General features: G+C 44.5%; 1 protein-coding gene across 1 annotated transcript in view; it reads left to right on the forward strand.

Annotated features, from left to right (window-relative positions):
• sdc2 (syndecan 2) overlaps positions 1 to 23,913 on the forward strand; it is a 157,991-nt gene that overhangs the window by 122,079 nt on the left and 11,999 nt on the right. The window contains exon 4 of the mRNA XM_063067371.1: positions 20,312 to 20,463. Coding sequence (XP_062923441.1) covers positions 20,312 to 20,463 — 152 coding nt within the window. The remainder of the gene's footprint in view (positions 1 to 20,311; positions 20,464 to 23,913) is intronic.

The following is a 23,913-nucleotide window of genomic DNA, read 5'->3' on the forward strand; positions in this document are numbered from 1 at the left end:
TGAGTACTTTGCATCAATCTTCACTGTGGAAGACACTAACAGTGTGCCAGACGTCTGTGAGTGTCAGGGAGCAGGAGTGAGTGTCATTGCTATTACAAAGGGAAAAATACGAGGCAAACTCAAAGGTCTTAAGGTGCATAAGTCACCTGGGCCAGATGGACTACATCCCAGAGTCCTGAGAGAGGTTGTTGAAGAGATAGCGGATGCATTGGTCATGATCTTTCAAGAATCACTTCATTCTGGCATGGTCCTGGAGGGCTGGAAGATTGCAAATGTCACTCCACTATTTAAGAAGGGAAGAAGGCAAAGGAAAGGAAATTATAGGCCAGTTAGCCTAAACTCAGTGGTTGGGAAAGTGTTGGAGTCTGTTACTAAGGATGAGTTTTCAAAGTACTTGGAGACTAATGATAAAATAAGTCAAAGTCAGCATGGTTTCTATAAAGGGAAATCTTGCCTGACAAATCTGTTAGAGTTCTTCGAGGAAGTAACAAGCAGGGTGGACAAAGGAGAGACAGTGGATGTCATTTACTTGGATTTTCAGAAGGCTTTTGATAAGATGCCGCACATGCGGCTGCTTAGCAAGATAAAATCCGATGGCGTTCCAGGAAAGGCACAGGCATGGATAGAGGAATAGCTGACAGGCAGGAGGCAGTGAATGGGAATAGAAGTAGCCTTTTCTGGTTAGCAGCCAGTGATTAGTGGTGTTCCTCAGGGGTCAGTATTGGAACCACTACTTGTCACATTGTTTGTCAACGATTTGGACAATGAATTGATGGCTTTGTGGCAAAGTTTGTGAATGATACAAAGATAGGTGGAGGGGTAGGTAGTGCTGAGGAAGCAATGTGTTTGCAGCAGGACTTAGTCAGATTGGAAGAATGGGCAAAAAAGTGGCAGATGGAATTCAGTATTGGGAAATGTATGATAATGGATTTTAGTAAAAGGAGCAATAGTACAGATAATTATCTAAATGAGGAGAAGGTTCAAACATCAGAGGTGCAGAGGGACTTAGGAATCCTCGTCCAAGACTCCCAGAAGGTTAATTTACAGGTTGAGTCAGTGGTAAAGAAGACAGATGCAATGATGGCATTAATTTCAAGGGGAATAGAATATAAAAGCAAGGAGATAATGCTGAGGCTTTATAAGACACTAGTCAGGCAGCACATGGAGTATTGTCAACAGTTTTGTGTGCATTATCTCAGAAAGGATGTGTTGTCATTAGAGAGAGTGCAGAGGAGGTTCACAAGGATGATTCCAGGAATGAAGGGGTTAACACATAAGGTAGTTTGGTAGCTTTGGGCCTGTACTCACTGGAATTTAGAAGAGTGCGGGGGGGGGGGGTTGGATCTCAATGAAACCTGCTGAATGTTGAAAGGTAGACATGGAGAAGATGTTTCCTCATGGGGAGGTCGGGATCAGCCATCATAGAACGTCAGAGCAGACTCTGGGCTGAATGGCCTCATTCTGCTCCTGTGTCTTATGGTCTAAAGGCCTGGATGGAGTGGATGTGGAGGGGATGTTTCCCATAGTGAGGGGAGTTTCGGGCCAGAGGGCACAGCCTCAAAATAGAGGGATGTCCCTTTAGAATGGAGATGAGGAGGAATTTCTTTAGCTGGGGATAGTGAATTCATTGCCACAGATGACTGTGGAGGCCAAGTCACTGAATATATTTAAAGCGGAGCATGAAGGTTCTTGACTAGCCAGGGTGTCAAAGGTTACAGGGAGAAGGCAGGAGCTTGGGGTTGAGAGGATAGAATAGTCTAATGGTGGAGCAGACTCAATGGGCCAAATGGCCTCATTCTGCTCTGTGTTTTATGGTTTTATCAAAGAGTTGGAAAGCAGAGCAGAGCATCTCTGTTCTATCACAGGGGATGGCCCTTGTGCCAGAGAATCATCTCTCTCCCTACCACCCTCCCTGTTTTAACGCAAAGGGTCCTTGAATCTTCTGAGACAGGAAACGTCTGTTGAGAAAGCAGATTGATTGAAACTTTGTACTCCCCTCTGAATCCGAGCATCACTCAGACGTGCCCCTCCTGTCCTGCCGCTAATCCTCGCACGGTCGCCTATCAAACTCAAGCTCAAGTTCAGTTGGCATTCAACCATACATGAATATCCACGAATACAGCCAGGTAAAACAGTGTTCCTCCAGGGTCAAGGTACAAAAGGCAGAACCAACAGTCATACACAGCACAAGGCACATATACGATAGCAGTAAACGTACAGTCACACAAAAAATATAATGTAGCCCAAGTCCCTCAGTGGTATGTTCTGTAGATCGATGGTGCATGGGTGTTGTCGGCAAGAACAGACACACAGCAGTTTGATCATCACATGTTAGTGCAGCCGCAGGCGAACACGATTGGGCTTCTTTTCCATCATGTGAACCCTGCAGGGCAGCAGCATTGACAGGAGGGGCTAGTCCCCAGCACAGTGTGGACATCGTGCCACACTGCCTTCGGCATGTTCTCCTCTGGGCGGCAGCAACTAGCGACCCCGTGTCACGAGGGCCTAGACCCAGGTGACTCAGCTCCCCCACCATCAGTCTCACCACTGAGCTGGTGAATTAGACTCATAGCATTCTACATTACCAATGTCCAACAGGGTCTCGTGATCACAAGGAAAACGTCCAAGACAATCACTCTGTGCACGGACCCTGATGCCTTCCTGTAACAGTGAGTGAACGGCTGATGTTCGGAGGTGCTGACCCTGGTCTATCTAGCTGAGTTCCTCCAGAGGAACATTGGTGAGCGTTCTGTGATTTAGTGCCCCCAAAACAAGCACGTGGAACCCTTTGGGCCAGATGTTGGTAGTGCCCAGTAGGCAGGTAAATGAGGTCTGAGTTGGACATCAGATCCACGAAACTTGCAGAAAGTCAAATGATTTGACAGGTTGAAGAAATCTATTGTCTTTAGTGCTGGGTATTCAGAAATCGCAAGACCATTCGGGCATTTTGCCTGGCCATGTCCACAAATTTGGAAAGTGTCATCACTGCTTGAAATGGCCATTAAATATAAAAGATATTTTTATCGAGCGTGGAACAGGGTCACTGAGCTGCACCACCCAGCAACCCCCAACTTAACACTCACCTGATCAATGACCAATTATCCTACTAACCAATACTTCTATTAACCTCGGGAGGGAGCTGGAGAACTTGGAGGAAAACGATGTGATTATGGGGAGAACGTACAAACCCCTTACACTCAGCGCCAGAATTGAACTCCTAACTCTGGAACGCTCTGAGCTGCAATAGTCTACACTAACTGCTAGATTACTGTGGCAACCATGTGATTCTGCAATTTATAAACAATGTACACACTCTTGGGTGTCAGATGCCATCTAATTCTGGGCATCATGTGTAAGGCAGTGCCCAGGACACATCCCCAGGGGTGTGGCACATCAGTTGTGGACACTACACCAGAGTATGTGGAGCTTCTGCAGTGGCCTGAGGACCCACCAATGGACAACCCCTCAAGAGAATGTCATATTTGACTTTGAATGATGGCATTACTACCATACTGTCTAACATAAACACGCAGCTCGCGCTTTATGTCAACCTGTCAAACTCAGGCCTTGTCACTCAGGGACTTGAGAACAAGCAGCAGCTGTGAACGGAGAGACTGAGCAACCAAAAGACCCAAACACTCACCACAGACACCACTTACCCGTGCCCACACTGCAGCAGAATATGTGGATCCTGGATCGGTCTCTACAAACACCTGAGGACCCACCAGTAGACAACGCCTTAGGAGATCATCATACTCAACTCGAGTGATCGTACTGCTACTGCAGAGTGGAGAAAATGGAAACAGAGATGCAGGCAAATATTTCCATTTAGTACAGTGTAGTTCCATTGAGTTCCTCCAACAGTCTCTGTTTGGCCCTAGATTCCGGCATCTGTAATCTCTCATGTGTCGATTCCATAAGACCATAAGGTTTAGGAGCAAAATTAGGCCATTTGGCCCATTGAGTCTGCTCCACCAGTTCATCATGGCTGATCCAATTTTCCTCTCAGCCCCAACCTCCTGCCTTCTCCCCATATCCCTTCATGCCCTGACCAATCAAGAACCTATCAACCTCTGCCATAAATATATATAAAGACCTGGCCTTCACAGCTGCCTGTGGCAAAGGATTCCACAGATTCACCACACTGGTTTAAGAAATTCCTCCTCATCTCCATTCAAAGCACATATAAGACAGCGGTAAGTGTACAGTCACATAAAAATATATATAGTCCAAGTTGCTGACACATGTCCTGTTAACCAATGGTGCATGTGTGTTATTAGCAAGAACAAGAGGTTAGAAACATAGAAAACCTACAGCACAATACAGGCCCTTCGGCACACAATTCTGTGCCGAACACGTATTTACTTTAGAAATTACCTAGGGTTGCCCATAGCCCTCTATTTTTCCAAGCGATCCGCAGACATACACACACGCACGTATGCAATCCAGCTTGTCGATCCACTGGTAGAAGTTCGAAGTTAAACACTGGAGGGTAGCAGTGATGGGAGGAGCAGGCCGCAATTCAACATGGACACCACGTTACATTGCCTTCGGCATCTCCTCTCCTGGACTGCAGCGACAGGCTAGGCCGCGACTTGAGGCCCAGTCCTTGCTACAACCAAGGCCATGCAGCTGCCCTACCGTCAGTCTAACCAATCAACAAGGGAGGCCGATGTGGAGCATTTTGCATCATCAAAGTTGATTGCAAGAGAATCAATAGTTTCTCAAATAATGCACTGCCTGAAAGGTATTATTATGATACTACCCAGAGTATTCTACATTATCTATCGGATCTGAAGAACTCTATAACTCTTTTTCTATATGATTTATCTACCTTTTTTTACATTTGTTTTTTATATTTGTACAGTTGTCTTTTACACATTGGTTGGTTGTCAGTGTGTGTGCATTTTTTGCATTGATGGTATTGTATTTCTTCCACTGTGAATGCTTCCAAGGAAATGAATCTTAGGGTGGAATATGGTGTCATATGTGTACTTTGATAATAAATTTACTGTGAACTTAGATGTAGTAACAATTTAATAAAAGTTTCTATGCAAGTTGATAGGTCGGTCAAGAAGGTGTATGCTGTGTTGGCCTTCATTAGTCGGGGGATTGAGTTCAGGAGCGGTGAGGTAACGTTGCAGCTCAGTAAAACCCTGGTTACACCACACTTGTTCAGTTCTGCTTGCTTCACGATAGAAAGGATTTAGAGAGGATGCAAAGTGGATTTACCAGGATGCTGCCTGGATTAGAGAGCATGTCTTATGAGGATTGGATGAGTGAGCTAGGGCTTTTCTCTTCGGAGTGAAGGAGGATGAGAGGTGACTTGATAGAGGTGTACAAGATGATAAGAGGCATCGATCGAGTTTGTTTTTATTGTCATTACACCATACACATGTATACCGCCAAACGAAACAGCGTTCCTCCAGACCAGGGTGCACAACACAGCACATATAACTCACACACAACATATAAAGTATTATTACCAAAAATAAATTAACAATTAATAAGGTGTATTTATGACGCAACTCAAAAAGTAAACTGTATAATGCTACTGACATTTCACAAGTGATGAGACCTAAGTGGTGTAATATAGATGTTCATTTTTTTTAGCAAATTATTATAAATAGTAGAATAACTTCAAGGTTATCTCAGTCTCCAGATTTTTTCTAAGGGCTGTCTAACTCTGAACCAAGTCAATAGTCTGCAACCAACGGACCTGATTGGAGTGAGGGACTTGTCTGTGTGAGTGGTCGGGGAGGGGTGTGAGGGTGGGGAGTAGGCTTGCATTGCTATTGATCTGATACTGTTGCCTGTGTTGTTCTGCTGAGCAATGTGGGCACGCTACGTTGGTGCCAGAATGTGTGGTGACACTTACGGGCAGCCTCCATCACACCCCAAGCACGTGCTGGTTGTTAACACAAATGATACATTTAACTGAATGTTTTAATGTACATGTGATAAATAAATCTGAATTTGAGTCTGATGCAGGAATAATTTCTGAAAAGAAATTGCCCCTATGCTTTAAATTACATTTCTGTAGGGCTATGGGTTGGATACGGAGCCATCTCCTCTGAAGCTCCTCTTAAACATGAAAGACCACATCAGAGTTCTTAGTAAATATAATATCAAAGTACATATATGACCCTGAGATATACTTCCTTGCAGGCATTCACAGTAGAACATAAAGAAATACAATAGAATTAATGAAAAGCTCTACAGAAAGACTGACAAAGTTTACAGTTCAAAGTGAAAATTCATTTTCAAAGTACATATATGTCACCATATGCAACCTGAGATTCGTTACTTGTGGGCAGACACAATAAATCCATAACAGAATAATAACCATAATAGAATCAATGAGACCACACCAACTTGGGTGTTCAATCAGTGTGCAAAAGACAACAAACCGCAAATACAAAACAAAAGAAATATCAAGAGGATAAGATGAAGGAGTCCTTGAAAGTGAGTCCATAGTTTGTGGGAATGGTTCAATGATGGGGCAAGTGAAGCTGAGGGGTAATAACTGTTCCTGAAGCTGGTGGTGTGGGTCCTGAGGCTCCTGTACCTCCTTCCTAACGGTGAGGATCCCTGGTGATGAAAACTGCTTTCCTGCGACAGCGTTTCATGTAACTGTGCTCAGTGGAGCGAGGGATTTGCCAGTGATGGACTGGGCTATACTCACTACTTTTTGTGAAAGGATTTTCTGTTTAAGGCATCGGTGTTTCCATATTAGACTGTTTTGTAGCCAGTGAATACACTCAAGACAAACAACCAATGTGCAAAAGAAGACAATTAATAATAATAGCAATACATAGATAAGCTGAGAAGATGAGTTATAGAATCCTATGATAACAGCTATACTCTAACTGAAAGTACCGGTGGAGTTTTCTTAACTGATGCTAACTTCATTGTAGGGTGGTGACCTTTATATTTTATAAACTGAATTTTTCCTTAGTAAGCTTCATCTTTGTTTCGTGTTACTTTATCCATAAGACTATAAGACCAAGGAGTAAAAATGGGCCATTCGGCCCACTGAATTTGCACCTCCATTCCATCATGACTGATTTATTATCCCTTTCAACCCCATTCTGCCTTCTCTCTGCAACCTTTGACACTCTGACTAATCAAGAGCCTATCAGCCTCCCCTTTAAGTATACCCAATGACTTGACTTCTACAGCCATCTGTGCTCATGAATTCCATAGATTCACCACCCTCTGGCTGAAGGAACCCCTCCTCATGTCTGATCTAAATGAACGTCCTTGTATTTTGAGGCTGTGTCCTCGAGTCCTAGACTCACCCACTACAGGAAACATGCTCTCCATTTCCATCACATGCTCCTATGAATAAATGACCATGGGATGACGATTTTCCCAAATGCACAAATGGATTTCACTTGGACTCTCTCATGAACTGGCATTATGATGTAAGGACTTTGAGAACATTATGTCAATAAATAGTGTTGATACTTTTTCCGAGAGATAGGTAGTCCCTGCACCTAAGTTCCAAAGATGTGGATACCTCCCTCCCACCTCCTCTCTGCTTCCCTGAAAATCTCTTCCCCAGAGATTTTTCAAAGTCAACTGAAATATTGTGAAGAGTTAATTTTGATTTTGTTAACTTTCATATCTACCCTCATTATCACTTGATAGCTGTGCCTTTGTTTTTTTTTGACTTTTTTTTAATATGTTGAGGTTTCTTGAGGAAATAGATGGTAAAGTGAGCAGTTTGGAACTCATACGAGTACAGAAACTGATTGCCCTGTATCTTTGCATTTAACTTACAGGAATGCGTTCATTTTAAAAGATAAAGAGGAAGATTAAAGATCAGCTTTACTTGTCACATTACATTGAAGCGTCGACACAGACAGTGAAATGTGTCGTTTGCGTGAACAACAACATTGTCTGAGGACGTTTTGTGGGTAGTCCTCACTGATTTGTTGTGACACAAAGGACACATTTTACTCTATACATGTGAATGGAGGACCTATCAAGGAGACTTCTTTCTCTTAGCTGGTACAGGGCCTCTGTTGGTCTCGTGTTTCTGGAACTTGACTCATGTCAACTTGAGTTGTCCATTGCATTTCTTGTGTCTTGTTGACTGTGGAAAGACTTTGATGGGTCAGAAGCAGACTCATTTTATAGATTAAAAGATCTTACAGATTACCTTTATTGATCACATGTACACCGAATCGTACATGAAATGACTGTTTAGGTCAATAACTAACCCATTCTGAGGATATGCTGGAGCCAGCCCGCAAGTGTTGACCGAAGAAACCCATGTGGTCTTGGGGAGGGTGTACAAGCTCTTTACAGACAACTGCAGCAATTGAACTCCGATCGCTGGACACTACCGTGCTGCCCAAAAGGACAAGATTCTCAACCTCGCAACACCTTACTTTACCATCGTGCAGGGCAGATGGACATGCACTATGTACGACTGTACACCTGGCTGTTTATGCAAATATCTAATCTGCCAATCCCGTGGTAGCAACTCGGGTAAAAACATGCAGATGTGAGCAAGAGGTTCAGTTGGCTTTGACTGTGGAATGATTGCTGGTGCCAGATGGGGTGGTTTGAGTATCTCAGAAACTGCTGATCTCCTGGGATTTTCACACACAACGATCTATATAGAGTTTACAGAGAATGGTGCAAAGAAAACAAAGAACATCCAGTGAGCAGCAGTTCTGTGGGGGAAATCACCTTGTTAATGAGAGAGGTCAGAGGAGAATGGCCAGACTGGTTCAAGCTGACAGGAAGGTAACAGTAACTCAAATAACCACACGTTACAACGGTGGTGTGCAGAAGAGCATCTCTGAGCACAGAACATATCAAACGATGAAGTGCATGGGCTACAGCAGCAGAAGACCACAGACATAAAGAAATACACGTAGTGGCCACTTTATTAAGTAGAGGATGTACCAAATAAAGTGGCCACTGAGTATATATCATTGTCATTTCTGGTCGTGCTCTGACTGACAAATCTCCCCATGTTTATCACTTGTGTGAGAGTAGGAGTATTTGTTCCTTTTGATTGATAGAAACTTTAACACGGGAGATTCTGCAGATGCTGGAAATCCTGAGCAACACACACAAACTGCTGGAGGAGCTCATCAGGTCCGGCAGCATCTATGGAGGGGGAATAAACTGTCGACATTTTGTGCTGGGGTTTTTGTAGTTGTAGTCACTTTCCAAAGCTTACCCCACATAAGCAACCAGATGAAGGAGAGATTTGGTTGTGTAAATGCAGCCTGGTATGGGAACAGCAATGCCTTTGCACAGAAAATCCTACAAAGAGTAGTGAATATGGCCCAGGCCATCACGGGTAAAGCCCTCCTCAATATTGAGCACATTTACACAGAGCACTGTCACAGGAAAGCAGCATCCGTCATCAAGGACCTCTTCATCCAGGCCATGCTCTCTTCTCGCTGCTGCCATCGGGAAGGAGGTACAGGAACCTCAGGTCCCACACCACCAGGTTCAGGAACAGTTATTACACCTCCACCAGCAGGTCCCACACCACCAGGTTCAGGAACAGTTATTACCCCTCAACCATCAGGTCCCACACCATCAGGTTCAGGAACAGTTATTACCCCTCAACCATCAGGTCCCACACCACCAGGTTCAGGAACAGTTATTACCCCTCAGCCAGCAGGTCCCACACCACCAGGTTCAGGAACAGTTATTACCCCTCAACCATCAGGTTCTTAAACCAGTGGGGATAACTTCACTCACATCAACACTGAACTGATTCCACAATCTAAAGACTCCTCTTAAGGACTCTACATCTCAATGTTCTCAATATTTACTGTTATTTATTTATTATTATCCTTGTTTTTTGTATTTGCATGGTTTAGAACATAAGAAATAGGTGCAGGAGTCGGCCATCTGGCCCGTCAAGCCTGCCCTGCCATTCAATAAGATCATGGCTGATCTGTCCATAAACTCATCTCCATCTACCTGCCTTTTCCCCATAACCTGTAATTTCCCTTCTATGTAAAAATCTATCTAACTGTATCTTTATATTTAGTGAAGAAGCCTCAACTGCTTCCCTGGGCAGAGAATTCCACAGATTCACCACTCTCTGGGAAAAACAGCTTCTCCTCATCTCCGTCCTAAATCTTCTCCCCTGAATCTTGAGACAATGTCCCCTAGTTCTAGTCTCACCTACCAACAGAAACAACTTTCCTACTTCTATCTTATGTATCCCTTTCAAAATTTTTTATGTTTCTATAAGATCCCCTCTCATTCTTCTGAACTCCAGAGAGTATAGTCCCAGGTGACTCAATCTCTCCTCTTAAGTTAACCCCTTTATCCCTGGAATCAACCTGGTGAACCTCCTCTGCACTGCCTCCAAAGCCAGTATATCCTTCCTCAAGTAAGGAGACCAGAACTGCACACAGTACTCCAGGTGCAGCCTCATCAGTACCCTGTACAGTTGCAGCATGACCTCCCTGCTGTTGAATTCAGTCCCTCTAGCAATGAAGGCCAACATTCTGTTTGTCTTCTTAATAACCTGTTGTACCTACAAGCCAACTTTTTGCGATTCATGAGCAAGCACTCCCAAGTCCCTCTGCACAACAGCATGCTGCAATCTTTCACCATTTAAATAATAATCTGCTCTTTTATTATTCCTCCCAAAGTGGATGATCTCGCATTTACCAACGATGTATTCCATCTGCCAGACCTTGGTCCACTCACTTAACCTATCTATATCCCTCTGCAGACTCTCCACATCATCTGTAGAATTTGCTTTTCCACTCAGTTTAGAGTCATCAGCAAATTTTGCTACGTTACACTCAGTCCCCTCCTCCAAATCATCAGTGTTGCCTTTTACATTGTTTAGTTTCAGTCTTTGATGTGTGTAGTTTGTCAATGATAGAATTGCATTTCTTTGTCTTTACTGCAAGAAAGTGAATCTCAGGGTTGTATATGCACTTTGGTAATCAATTTGCTTTGAACTTTGAGTATGTACAGCACACACTTCTCCAGTCCTGAGACACCAATCCTGAAGCTGGGGACCTTTAATAAATGTGCTTTGAGTGTCTGCAGTTCCTTCCAGGTGTCCTTTAACAGCCTGAGATGTTTTGTTTGGGCTTAGTGATTTCAAAGATGTTAATCCTCTGAAATCTTCTCAATTTTAACGTTTAACCTATCCAATGGTTGTTGCTGGTCCCCGGACATCACAGTGTCAGTATCATACTGCTTTGGATTTAGAATCAGGTTTCATATCATAGAAACATAGAAACATAGAAAATAGGTGCAGGAGTAGGCCATTCGGCCCTTCGAGCCTGCACCGCCATTTATTATGATCATGGCTGATCATCCAACTCAGAACCCAGCCTTCCCTCCATACCCCCTGACCCCTGTAGCCACAAGGGCCATATCTAACTTCCTTTTAAACATAGCTAATGAACTGGCCTCAACAGTTTGCTGTGGCAGAGAATTCCACAGATTCACCACTCTCTGTGTGAAGAAGTTTTTCCTAACCTCGGTCCTAAAAGGCTTCCCCTCTATCCTCAAACTGTGACCCCTCGTTCTAGACCTCCCCAACATCGGGAACAATCTTCCCGCATCTAGCCTGTCCAATCCCTTTAGGATCTTATACGTTTCAATCAGATCCCCCCTCAATCTTCTAAATTCCAACGAGTACAAGCCCAGTTCATCCAGTCTTTCTTCATATGAAAGACCTGCCATCCCAGGAATCAATCTGGTGAACCTTCTTTGTACTCCCTCTATGGCAAGGATGTCTTTCCTCAGATTAGGGGACCAAAACTGCACACAATACTCCAGGTGTGGTCTCACCAAGGCCTTGTACAACTGCAGTAGTACCTCCCTGCTCCTGTACTCGAATCCTCTCGCTATAAATGCCAGCATACCGTTCGCCTTTTTCACCGCCTGCTGTACCTGCATGCCCACTTTCAATGACTGGTGTATAATGACACCCAGGTCTCGTTGCACCTCCCCTTTTCCTAATCGGCCACCATTCAGATAATAATCTGTTTTCCTATTTTTGCCACCAAAGTGGATAACTTCACATTTATCCACATTAAATTGCATCTGCCATGAGTTTGCCCACTCACCCAACCTATCCAAGTCACCCTGCATCCTCTTAGCATCCTCCTCACTGCTAACACTGCCACCCAGCTTCGTGTCATCCGCAAACTTGGAGATGCTGCATTTAATTCCCTCATCCAAGTCATTAATATATATTGTAAACAACTGGGGTCCCAGCACTGAGCCTTGCGGTACCCCACTAGTCACCGCCTGCCATTCTGAAAAGGTCCCGTTTATTCCCACTCTTTGCTTCCTGTCTGCTAACCAATTCTCCACCCACACCAATACCTTACCCCCAATACCGTGTGCTTTAAGTTTGCACACTAATCTCCTATGTGGGACCTTGTCAAAAGCCTTTTGAAAATCCAAATATACCACATCCACTGGTTCTCCCCTATCCACTCTACTAGTTACATCCTCAAAAAATTCTATGAGATTCGTCAGACATGATTTTCCTTTCACAAATCCATGCTGACTTTGTCCGATCATATCACAGTCATTTGTTGTGAAATTTGATGCTTTAAACCTGATTCTCATTCATGGGTTCAGTGTCCATTCAGAATTCTGATGGCAGAGGGGAAGAAGCTGTTCCTGAATCGCTGAGTGTGTGTCTTCAGGCTTCTGTACCTCCTCCCTGATGGCAGCAATGAGAAGAGGGCATGTCCTGGGTGATGGGGGCCAACTCATTGCATATACAGATGTGGTCAAGAGGTTCAGTTGTTATTCAGACCAAACGTCAGAATGGGGAAGAAATGGGATCTTTGACGGTATAAATACTTTATTGATTCCGAGTGGGAAATTATTTCATTACAGTAGCAACATTTAAAAACACACTGAGCAGTGTGCAGACTTAACTAATAATAAAGTACAGAATAACAATATACACAATGATAATTTACCAATGTGCAATAATAATGTACAAAATAATAAAGCAGAGACTATTGTACTATGATGTGTGTTCTCCTGTCGCACAGAGATGAACTGTTGTATTGTATTTGGTAGGAAAGGTTTTCTGTAACGATCCTTGTGACAGCAGAGCTGAATGATTCTGTTTGAAAGGCTGCTCCGCTGTTTATTAGTAGGTCATGGAGAGGGTGTGACAGATTGTCCAGAATGGATAACAGTTTGTTTAGTGACCTCTTCTCCACCACTAACTCTGAAGAGTCCAGTTGTAGCCAAGGACGGACCCAGCCTTTTAGATGAGTTTATTTAGTCGTTTTGCATCACCAGCACCGATGCTGCTCCCCCAACATAAAGCTGCAAAGAAGACCGCACTCACTACAACAGACTGGTAAAAGATCTCCAGCATCCTGCTACACACATTGAAGGATCTCAGCTTCCTTAGCAAATAGAGTCTGCTCATCCCCTTCTCGTAAACAGCCTTGGTGCTGGTTTTCCAGTCAAGCCTGTTGTCGAGGTGACACACAAGTATTTGTACTCCTCCACCCCACTCCCCCCAAATTTCTCCCAGAGTGTATACAGGATTCGTCAGAGGCCTTTTTCCTCCTAAAATCAATCACCAGCTCCCTGGTTTTGGCCACATTCAGGAGCCGGTGATTCCTCCTGCACCTCTCCACAAACTGTTCACCAGTCCTCTGTACTCCGACTCCCACCCATCTCTGATACACCCAACCACCGCAGAGTCATCAGAGAAACATAGAAACATAGAAAATAGGTGCAGGAGTAGGCCATTCGGCCCTTCAAATGGCCTGCACCGCCATTTATTATGATCATGGCTGATCATCCAACTCAGAACCCAGCCTTCCCTCCATACCCCCTGACCCCTGTAGCCACAAGGGCCATATCTAACTTCCTTTTAAACATAGCTAATGAACTGGCCTCAACAGTTTGCTGTGGCAGAGAATTCCACAGATTCACCACTCTCTGTGTGAAGAAGTTTTTCCTAACCTCGGTCCTAAAAGGCTTCCCCTCTATCCTCAAACTGTGACCTCTCGTTCTAGACCTCCCCAACATCGGGAACAATCTTCCCGCATCTAGCCTGTCCAATCCTTTTAGGATCTTATACGTTTCAATCAGATCCCCCCTCAATCTTCTAAATTCCAACGAGTACAAGCCCAGTTCATCCAGTCTTTCTTCATATGAAAGACCTGCCATCCCAGGAATCAATCTGGTGAACCTTCTTTGTACTCCCTCTATGGCAAAGATGTCTTTCCTCAGATTAGGGGACCAAAACTGCACACAATACTCCAGGTGTGGTCTCACCAAGGCCTTGTACAACTGCAGTAGTACCTCCCTGCTCCTGTACTCGAATCCTCTCGCTATAAATGCCAGCATACCGTTCGCCTTTTTCACCGCCTGCTGTACCTGCATGCCCACTTTCAATGACTGGTGTATAATGACACCCAGGTCTCGTTGCACCTCCCCTTTTCCTAATCGGCCACCATTCAGATAATAATCTGTTTTCCTATTTTTGCCACCAAAGTGGATAACTTCACATTTATCCACATTAAATTGCATCTGCCATGAGTTTGCCCACTCACCCAACCTATCCAAGTCACCCTGCATCCTCTTAGCATCCTCCTCACTGCTAACACTGCCACCCAGCTTCGTGTCATCCGCAAACTTGGAGATGCTGCATTTAATTCCCTCATCCAAGTCATTAATATATATTGTAAACAACTGGGGTCCCAGCACTGAGCCTTGCGGTACCCTACTAGTCACCGCCTGCCATTCTGAAAAGGTCCCGTTTATTCCCACTCTTTGCTTCCTGTCTGCTAACCAATTCTCCACCCACACCAATACCTTACCCCCAATACCGTGTGCTTTAAGTTTGCACACTAATCTCCTGTGTGGGACCTTGTCAAAATCCTTTTGAAAATCCAAATATACCACATCCACTGGTTCTCCCCTATCCACTCTACTAGTTACATCCTCAAAAAATTCTATGAGATTCGTCAGACATGATTTTCCTTTCACAAATCCATGCTGACTTTGTCCGATCATTTCACCGCTTTCCAAATGTGCTGTTATCACATCCTTGATAACTGACTCCAGCAGTTTCCCCACCACCGACGTTAGGCTAACCGGCCTATAATTCCCCGGTTTCTCTCTCCCTCCTTTTTTAAAAAGTGGGGTTACATTAGCCACCCTCCAATCCTCAGGAACTAGTCCAGAATCTAACGAGTTTTGAAAAATTATCACTAATGCATCCACTATTTCTTGGGCCACTTCCTTAAGCACTCTGGGATGCAGACCATCTGGCCCTGGGGATTTATCTGCCTTCAATCCCTTCAATTTACCCAACACCACTTCCCTACTAACATGTATTTCGCTCAGTTCCTCCATCTCACTGGACCCTCTGTCCCTTACTATTTCTGGAAGATTATTTATGTCCTCCTTAGTGAAGACAGAACCAAAGTAATTATTCAATTGGTCTGCCATGTCCTTGCTCCCCATAATCAATTCACCTGTTTCTGTTTGCAGGGGACCTACATTTGTCTTTATCAGTCTTTTCCTTTTTACATATCTATAAAAGCTTTTACAGTCCGTTTTTATGTTCTCTGCCAGTTTTCTCTCATAATCTTTTTTCCCCTTCCTAATTAAGCCCTTTGTCCTCCTCTGCTGAACTCTGAATTTCTCCCAGTCCTCAGGTGAGCCACTTTCTCTGGCTAATTTGTATGCTACTTCTTTGGAATTGATACTATCCCTAATTTCTCTTGTCAGCCACGGGTGCACTACCTTCCTTGATTTATTCTTTTGCCAAACTGGGATGAACAATTGTTGTAGTTCATCCATGCAACCTTTAAATGCCTGCCATTGCATATCCACCGTCAATCCTTGAAGTGTCATTTGCCAGTCTATCTTAGCTAATTCACGTCTCATACCTTCAAAGTTACCCCTCTTTAAGTTCAGAACCTTTGTTTCTGAATTAACTACGTCACTCTCCATGTTAATGAAGAATTCCACCATATTATGGTCACTCTTACCCAAGGGGCCTCTCACGACAAGATCGCTAATTAACCCTTCCTCATTGCTCAAAACCCAGTCCAGAATAGCCTGCTCTCTAGTCGGTTCCTCGACATGTTGGTTCAAAAAACCATCCCGCATACATTCCAAGAAATCCTCTTCCTCAGCACCTTTACCAATTTGGTTCACCCAGTCTACATGTAGATTGAAGTCACCCATTATAACTGCTGTTCCTTTATTGCACACATTTCTAATTTCCTGTTTAATACCATCTCCGACCTCACTACTACTGTTAGGTGGCCTGTACACAACTCCCACCAGCGTCTTCTGCCCCTTAGTGTTACGCAGCTCTACCCATATCGATTCCACATCTTCCCGGCTTATGTCCTTCCTTTCTATTGCGTTAATCTCTTTTTTAACCAGCAACGCCACCCCACCTCCCCTTCCTTCATGTCTATCCCTCCTGAATATTGAATATCCCTGAACGTTGAGCTCCCATCCCTGGTCACCCTGGAGCCATGTCTCTGTGATCCCAACTATATCATAATCATTAATAACAATCTGCACTTTCAATTCATCCACCTTATTACGAATGCTCCTTGCATTGACACATAAAGCCTTCAGGCGCTCTTTTACAACTCTCTTAGCCCTTTTTAATGCTTGCCCTGGATTTGTCGGCCTGCCACTTTTACTTTTCCCCTTTGTACTTTTTGCTTCTACGCTCACTTTACACCCCTCTGTCTCTCTGCACTGGTTCCCATCCCTCTGTTGTGAACTAACCTCCTCACACCTAGCCGCTCTAATTTGATTCCCACCCCCCAACCATTCTAGAACTTCTGCAAGTGACAGACTCGGATTTGTACGAAAGTCTGAGGTGTTCAGTGTGAACAGAAATGGAGACAGGACAGTCCCTTGTGGGGCTCCAGTGCCAAGCACCTCCACCTCAGACAGAGAACTACCCAGCCGTACAAACTGGGGTCTGTCTGTCAGGTAGTCAGTACTCCAGGAGATAGTCGATTTGTCTATGCCCATCCTTTGCAGCTTCTTACTCAGAAGAAGTGGCTGTATTGTACTGAACGCACTGGAGAAATCTAAAAATGTGATTCTCACAGTGCCACCAGCATCATCCAGATGGGAGTGAGCGCTCTGCTGCAGGTAGATGACGGCATCATCACTCCCACATGAGGTTGGTAGGCAGACTGTAGAGGGTCCAATGAAGATCTCACCTGCGGTCCAGGGTAAGTCAGGACCAGCCTCTCCAGCACCTTCACCACATGAGGTGTGAGGGCAATCGATCTATGGTTATTAAGTTAAGATGGCGTCACCTTCTTGGGTACAGGAACCAAGCAGGAAGTTTTCCACAGCACCGGTATTTTTTCCTGACTCAGAATCAGATTGTAAAGATGCTGCAAAATACCAGCCAGCCGGCTCACACAGGCCTTTGGTACCCTGGGGTGGATACTGTCCAGGCCAGCAGCCTTGCCTTGATGTAGTCTCTGCAGCTGGCTCCCAGCCTGACCTGCCGTCACAGTCAGGCGGGGGAAGGTTGTCATCCCCATGGAGGCAGGATACTCCAAAAATGGGGAGTTTGGAACACAAGCATTCACCAGAAGGGAAGGAGAAGGCTTTGGGGACATGGAGGGTGTTATATTTTGGTAAAAAGGAACAATGGTGCAGACTATTATCTAAATGGGGAGAAGGTTCAAACATCAGAGGTGCAGAGGGACTTGGGAGTCCTCGTGCAAAACTCCCAGAAGGTTAATTTACAGGTTGCGTCTGTGGTAAAGAAGGCAAATACAATGTTGGCATTTATTTCAAGAGGAATAGAATATAAAATCAGGAGATAATGCCGAGCCTTTATAAGACACTAGTCAGGTCACACTTGGAATATTGTCAACAGCTTTGTGCAACGTATCTCAGAAAGGGTGTGTTGCCATTGGAGAGAGTCCAGAGAATGATTCTGGGAATGTAGGGGTTAACATGAGGAGTGTTTGGCAGCTTGGGGCCTGCACTCACTGGAATTCAGAAGAATACGGCGGTGGGGGGGTGTGGATCTCATTGAAACCTACTGAATATTTAAAGTTTTATATAGGGTGGATGTGGAGAGGATGTTTCTTATGGTTGGAATATCCAGAACTAGAGGGCACATCCTCATAATTGAGGGGGTTACCCTTTAGAACCGAGATAAGGAGGAATTTTTATAGCCAGAGAGTAGTGAATCTGTGGAATGCTCTGCCACAGACTGCGGTGGAGGCCAATCCATGGCTATATTCAAAGCAGAAGTTGATTGTTTCCTGATTAGTCAGGGCATCAAAGGATATGGTGAGAAGGTGTCTGTATGGGGTTGAGTGGAATCTGGGATCAGCCATGATGGAATGGCAGAGCAGACTCGATGGGCTGAATGGCCTAATTCTGCTCCTGTGTCTTATGATTTCTAGGGATTTTTACTTGTCTATCTACAGAGCTGAAGGCTTTCTTCTTCATATTCAAAACTTCTTTCAGGTCATTGGAGATCCAGGCCTTGGTGTTAGGAAGCAATGTACTGTGCTGGCTGGCAACATGGTGTTCTCACCGAATTTTATATAGTCTGTGATATAGTCAGTCATTTTGTTAATGTCCTCTCTGTGTGGCTCACATAACACATCCCAGTCTGTCCTCTCAAAACATTCCTTAACATTCTGAGTTCATCTCCTTATAATCCTTGTTGACACAGACTGCCGCTGGTGTTGGCGGGACCAGGCTGGGATCAGATCTGCCAGGTGGGGGAAGGGGACAGCACTGTCTGCATCCTTTACATTCGCAAGCAGAGGATCCAGTGTTCTGTTGTCCCGTGTAGGGCATCTGACGTATTGATAAAAAGTCGGTATTGCTGCCTCGAGAGAAACATGATTAAAATTCCTAGTGACAGCCACAAAAACATTGCGATATTGAGTTTGTATTCTAGCGATGGTTCAATGATTGTTGGTGCCAGACAGGGTGGTCTGAGTATTTCAGAAACTGCCGATCTCCTAGGATTTTCACACACAGCAGTCTCTAGAGTTTACAGGGAATGGTGCGAGAAACAAGAAACATCCAGTGAGCAGCAGTTCTGTGGGTGAAAACACTTTGTTAATGAGAGAGGTCAGAGGGGAATGGTCAGACTGGTTCAAGCTGACAGGAAGGTCAAATAACCATGGTTACAACAGTGGTGTGCAGAAGAGCATCTCTGAATGCACAACATGTCAAACCTTGACGTGGACGGACTACAGCAGCAGAAGACCAGGAGCAAACTCAGTCACCACTTCATTTGGTACGGGAGGGACCTACTGAGAGCAGAACAGTACAGATCAGTCCAGGCCTTTTGGCCCTCAATGTTGTGCTGACCCTTTAATTTATTTTCACTACCCAGAGTTCCGCTGTATCTGATGTAAAGTCACCTCTTTAGCCTGGTTTTGTCCTCATGTCGCCGTATCACCAAAGGGACTTTGGGTTTGGATGTCCCACTCCTTGTAAGAATGTTTTGACTGAATTTTTTGATTAACAGCTGCTTCCTATTGCTCAAAAAATACTTGCATTAAATTTTCTGTTTCCAAAATACTTCCACTGGCTGTCATAGAGTTATAGAAAAGTACAGCACATAAACAGGCCTTTGGCCCATCTAGTCTGTGCTGAACCATTTAAACTGTTTACTGCCATCAGCCTGCACCAGAGCCATAACCCTCCATACCTCCTACCATCCTGTACTTATCCAAACTTCTGTTAACATGCATCCACAACCTGCAGCAGGCAACTCACCACCCTCTGCGTGAAGAAGTTTCCTCTCATGTTCCCTTAAACATTTAACCTTTCACCCTTAACCCATGACGCCCAGTTGTAGTCTCACCTGACCTCAGTGGAAAAGTTCTGCTTGCATTTACATTATTTTCACATCTCATAATTTTGCAAAACCTTCATCAAATTTCCCTTCAATCTTCTACTCTCCAGGGACTAAAGTCCTAAGCTATTCAACCTGTCCCCATAACTCAGATCCCCAATCCTGGCATCATCTTATAAATTTACTCTGTACTCTTTCCATCTTATTGCTGTCCTGTGTATCTGGTACCATTTGTCTTTATCAGTTTAAGCCCTTTCTCCTCAGTAACATGATGGTTGTATTAGTTTTCAGTTAAGATCATAATTCATAGTAGTAGAATGAGGGCATTTTTGCCCATTGAGTCTTGCACATTCAGAAAGATGAATACTGTAGCTATTAATATTAATTAATGGATAATTACCACAATCAGCACTTAGCCTACAGCCTGCAGTGATTCCTGGCATGTATTTTGAGATTGATTTTCTCTTTTGGCAGGGAGTTTTGATACGGAGGTACAGGTGGTGACTTTCAGGCCTGCTCAGGTAAATCCAGACCTGCGGCCAACCACTGAAGCCACAAGGTCAGCGACTGCCAGAGTGGAGTCAACCACACAGAAAAAAATGCTCAGGAAGCCGGTCCAAACAGAGGTAAGTCGATGCAGCTCCAATTCCAGGAACATTTTCAGATGATTTCTTTTCTTAAGCTGCTTATGTTCTGTGTATTTGATGTTGACTTTGTAAAATTTATCGCTATTTTACAATGAATTTTGATCACTGTGTGGTAGAACAGAGGGATCTGGGAATACAGGTCCACAATTCATTGAAAGGGGCACCATAGGTAGATAGGGTCGGAAAGAATGCTGTCGGCACATTGGCCTTCATAAATCAAAGTATTTATAGAACATCGAAATTTACAGCACATTGCAGGCCCTCCAGCCCACATGTAACCTACTCAGTACAGGAGCTGGGATGTTATGTTGAAGTTGGTGAGTGTTGTGTGCAGTCATGGTCACCTGCCTATAGGAATTTTCTGCAAGGACGGGACAGCTCAGTCTTTTAGGGGCAGAGGAGATGGAGTATGCTTTATGATTATCTAATGGAGCATAAACATGGCAGTTTTGTCTCAGTCTTGCTCACCTGACCTGGAACATCCAGGGGTCAAATGTCATCTATTTTAGGGAGTTTTCCACCATCATCCTGGTAGTGGTGTACATTCCACCCCACATCAGGCGGGCACTGGAGGAGGTGAGCAGTGTCATCAGCAGGCATAAAACACCACACCCTGATCCCCTCCCGATCATTGCGGGGGGTTTCAACCTGGCCAGCTTGAAGACGTCTCTGAGCAACCACTACCAACACATCTGTGGACCCAGAGGAGCCAACGCACTTGACTGCTGTTATACCACCATCAAGAACACTTTCTGCCCACACTTAGTAAAGTCCAATAACCCAGCTGTATTTCTACTGCCGCCCAGCATACAGGCAGAGACTAAAGATCACAGTACTAGTGGCGAGGACCAAGAGGGTATGGTCAAGGGAGGTGAAGGAACGCTTACAGCTCTGCCTTGAATCGGTGGATTGACAATGTTCAGGTACTTGTCTCTGAGTCTGAATGAATATGCCACAGTTGTCACCAACTTCATCAAGGCCCGTGTGGATGAATGTGTCCCCTCGAAGAACGTACTGGACATACCCAAACCAAAAGCCTTGGATGAACCAGGAGATTCATAGTCTACTGAGGACTAGATCTGTGACATTCAAGACTGGTGATCAGAATTATATCAGAGGTCCAGGAATGACTTATGGAAGGCTACCTTAAGAGATTAAAAAATAATTCCAGTTGAGGTTAAAGACAGAATTGGAGGCGTGTTTGCTCTGGCAGGGTTTACAGGCCGTTCTGAGGAAACGTACAGGAGCAAGATGGATCAGCTAGCTGAGTGGCATTGCAGCAACAACCTTGCACTAGCACCGGCCTCCCCAGCATCACGGGCATTTTCAAAAGGTGGCGCCATTTGAAAATGCAGAGCATTCTAACCGGTTGCATCACTGTTGGACAGAGGAGCCTTTGCACAGGATCAGAAAATGCTGTAAAAAGTTGCAAACTCAGCCAGCTCCACCATGAGTACCAGCCTCCCCAGCATCCAAGGCATCTTTGAAAGGCAATGCCTGAAAAAGATGGCATCCATCATTAAGACCAGAAGACATAGGAGCAGAATTAAGCCATTCAGCCCATCGAGTCTGCTCTGCCATTCCATCATGGCTGATCCCGGATCCAACTCAACCCCATACACCTGCCTTCTCACCATATCCTTTGATGCCCTGACTGATCAGGACACGATCAACTTCTGCTTTAAATATACGCATAAACTTGGGCTCCACCACAGTCTGTGGCAGAGCATTCCACAAATTCACTGCTCTTTGGCTAAAAATCTTCCTCCTTATCTCTGTTCTAAAAGGTCGCCCTTCAATTCTGAGGCTGTGCCCTCTAGTTCTGGATACCCCCACCATAGGAAACATCTTCTCCACTTCCACCTTTCAACATTCAGTAGGTTTCAATGAGATACCCCCACATTCTTCTAAAATTCCAGTGAGCACAGGCCCAAAACTGCTCAACGCTCCTCTTGGAGTTCAGAAGAATGAGGGGAGACCTCATAGAAACATTTCGAATGTTGAAAGACGTGGACAGAGTGGATGTGGCAAAGTTGTTTCCCATGATGGGGGAGTCTAGTACAAGAGGGCATGACTTAAGGATTGAAGGGCACCCTTTCAGAACAGAAATGTGAAGAAATTTTTTTAGTCAGAGGGTGGTGAATCTATGGAATTTGTTGCCACGGGTAGCAGTGGAGGCCAAGTCATTGGGTGTATTTAAGGCAGAGATTGATAGGTATCTGAGTAGCCAGGGCATCAAAGGTTATGGTGAGAAGGCAGGAGAGTGGGACTAAATGGGAGAATGGATCAGCTCATGATAAAATGGCAGAGCAGACTCGATGGGCTGAATGGCCTACTTCTGCTCCTTTGTCTTATGGTCTTACGGTCTATGTTAACCCCTTCATTCCCGGAATAATCCTCCACCCTCCTCTGGACTCTCTCCAATGACAACACATCCCTTCTGCGATATAGTGCCCAAATTGTTGACAATACTCCAAGTGAGGCCTGCCTAGTGTCTTATAAAGCCTCAGCATTATCTACTTCCTTTTATATTCTATTCCCCTTGGAAATAAATACCAACATTGCATTTACCTTCATTACCACAGACTTACCCTGTAAATTAACCTTCTGGGTGTCTTGCACGGGGATTCCTCAGTCCCTCTGCACCTCTGATGTTTGAATTTTCTCCCCATTTAGATAATAGTCTGCACTATTGTTCCTTTTACAAAAATGCATCATCATACATTTTCCAACACTATATTCCATCTGCCACTTTTTTGCCCATTCTTCTAATTTGTCCAAGTCCTGCGCAATCACATTGCTTCCTCAGCACTACCCACCCCTCCACCTATCTTTGTATCATCCACAAACTTTGAAACATAGCCATCAATTCCATTGTCCAAATTGTTGACAAACAATGTGAAAAGTAGTGATTCCAATACTGACTCCTGAGGAACACCACTAGTCACTGGCAACCAACCAGAAAAGGCCCCTTTTATTCCCACTGGCTGCCTCCTGCCTGTCAGCCATTCCTCTGTCCATGCCAGTATCTTTCCTGTAACACCGTAGGATTTAATCTTGTTAAGCAGGCTCATGTGTGGCACATTATCAAATGCCTTCTGAAAATCCAAGTAAATGACATCCACTGCCTCTCCTTTGTCCACCTGCTTGTTACTTCCTCAAAGAACTCTAAAAGATTTGTCAGGTAAGATTTCCTTTTACAGAAACCATGCTGACTTTGACTTATGTTATCATTTGTCTCAAAGTACGTGGAAACCTCATCCTTAATAATAGACTCCAACACTTTCCCAACTGTATCGGTGTATCGGAAGGATAGGAAGGTAGGCAGAGGGGGAGGCGTGGCTTTATTGGTAAGAAATGATATTAAATCATTAGAAAGAGGTGATATAGGATCGGAAGGTGCAGAATCTTTATGGGTTGAGCTAAGGA

The sequence above is a fragment of the Mobula hypostoma genome, chromosome 1 (assembly GCF_963921235.1).
Source record: "Mobula hypostoma chromosome 1, sMobHyp1.1, whole genome shotgun sequence".
Lineage (NCBI taxonomy): Eukaryota > Metazoa > Chordata > Chondrichthyes > Myliobatiformes > Myliobatidae > Mobula > Mobula hypostoma.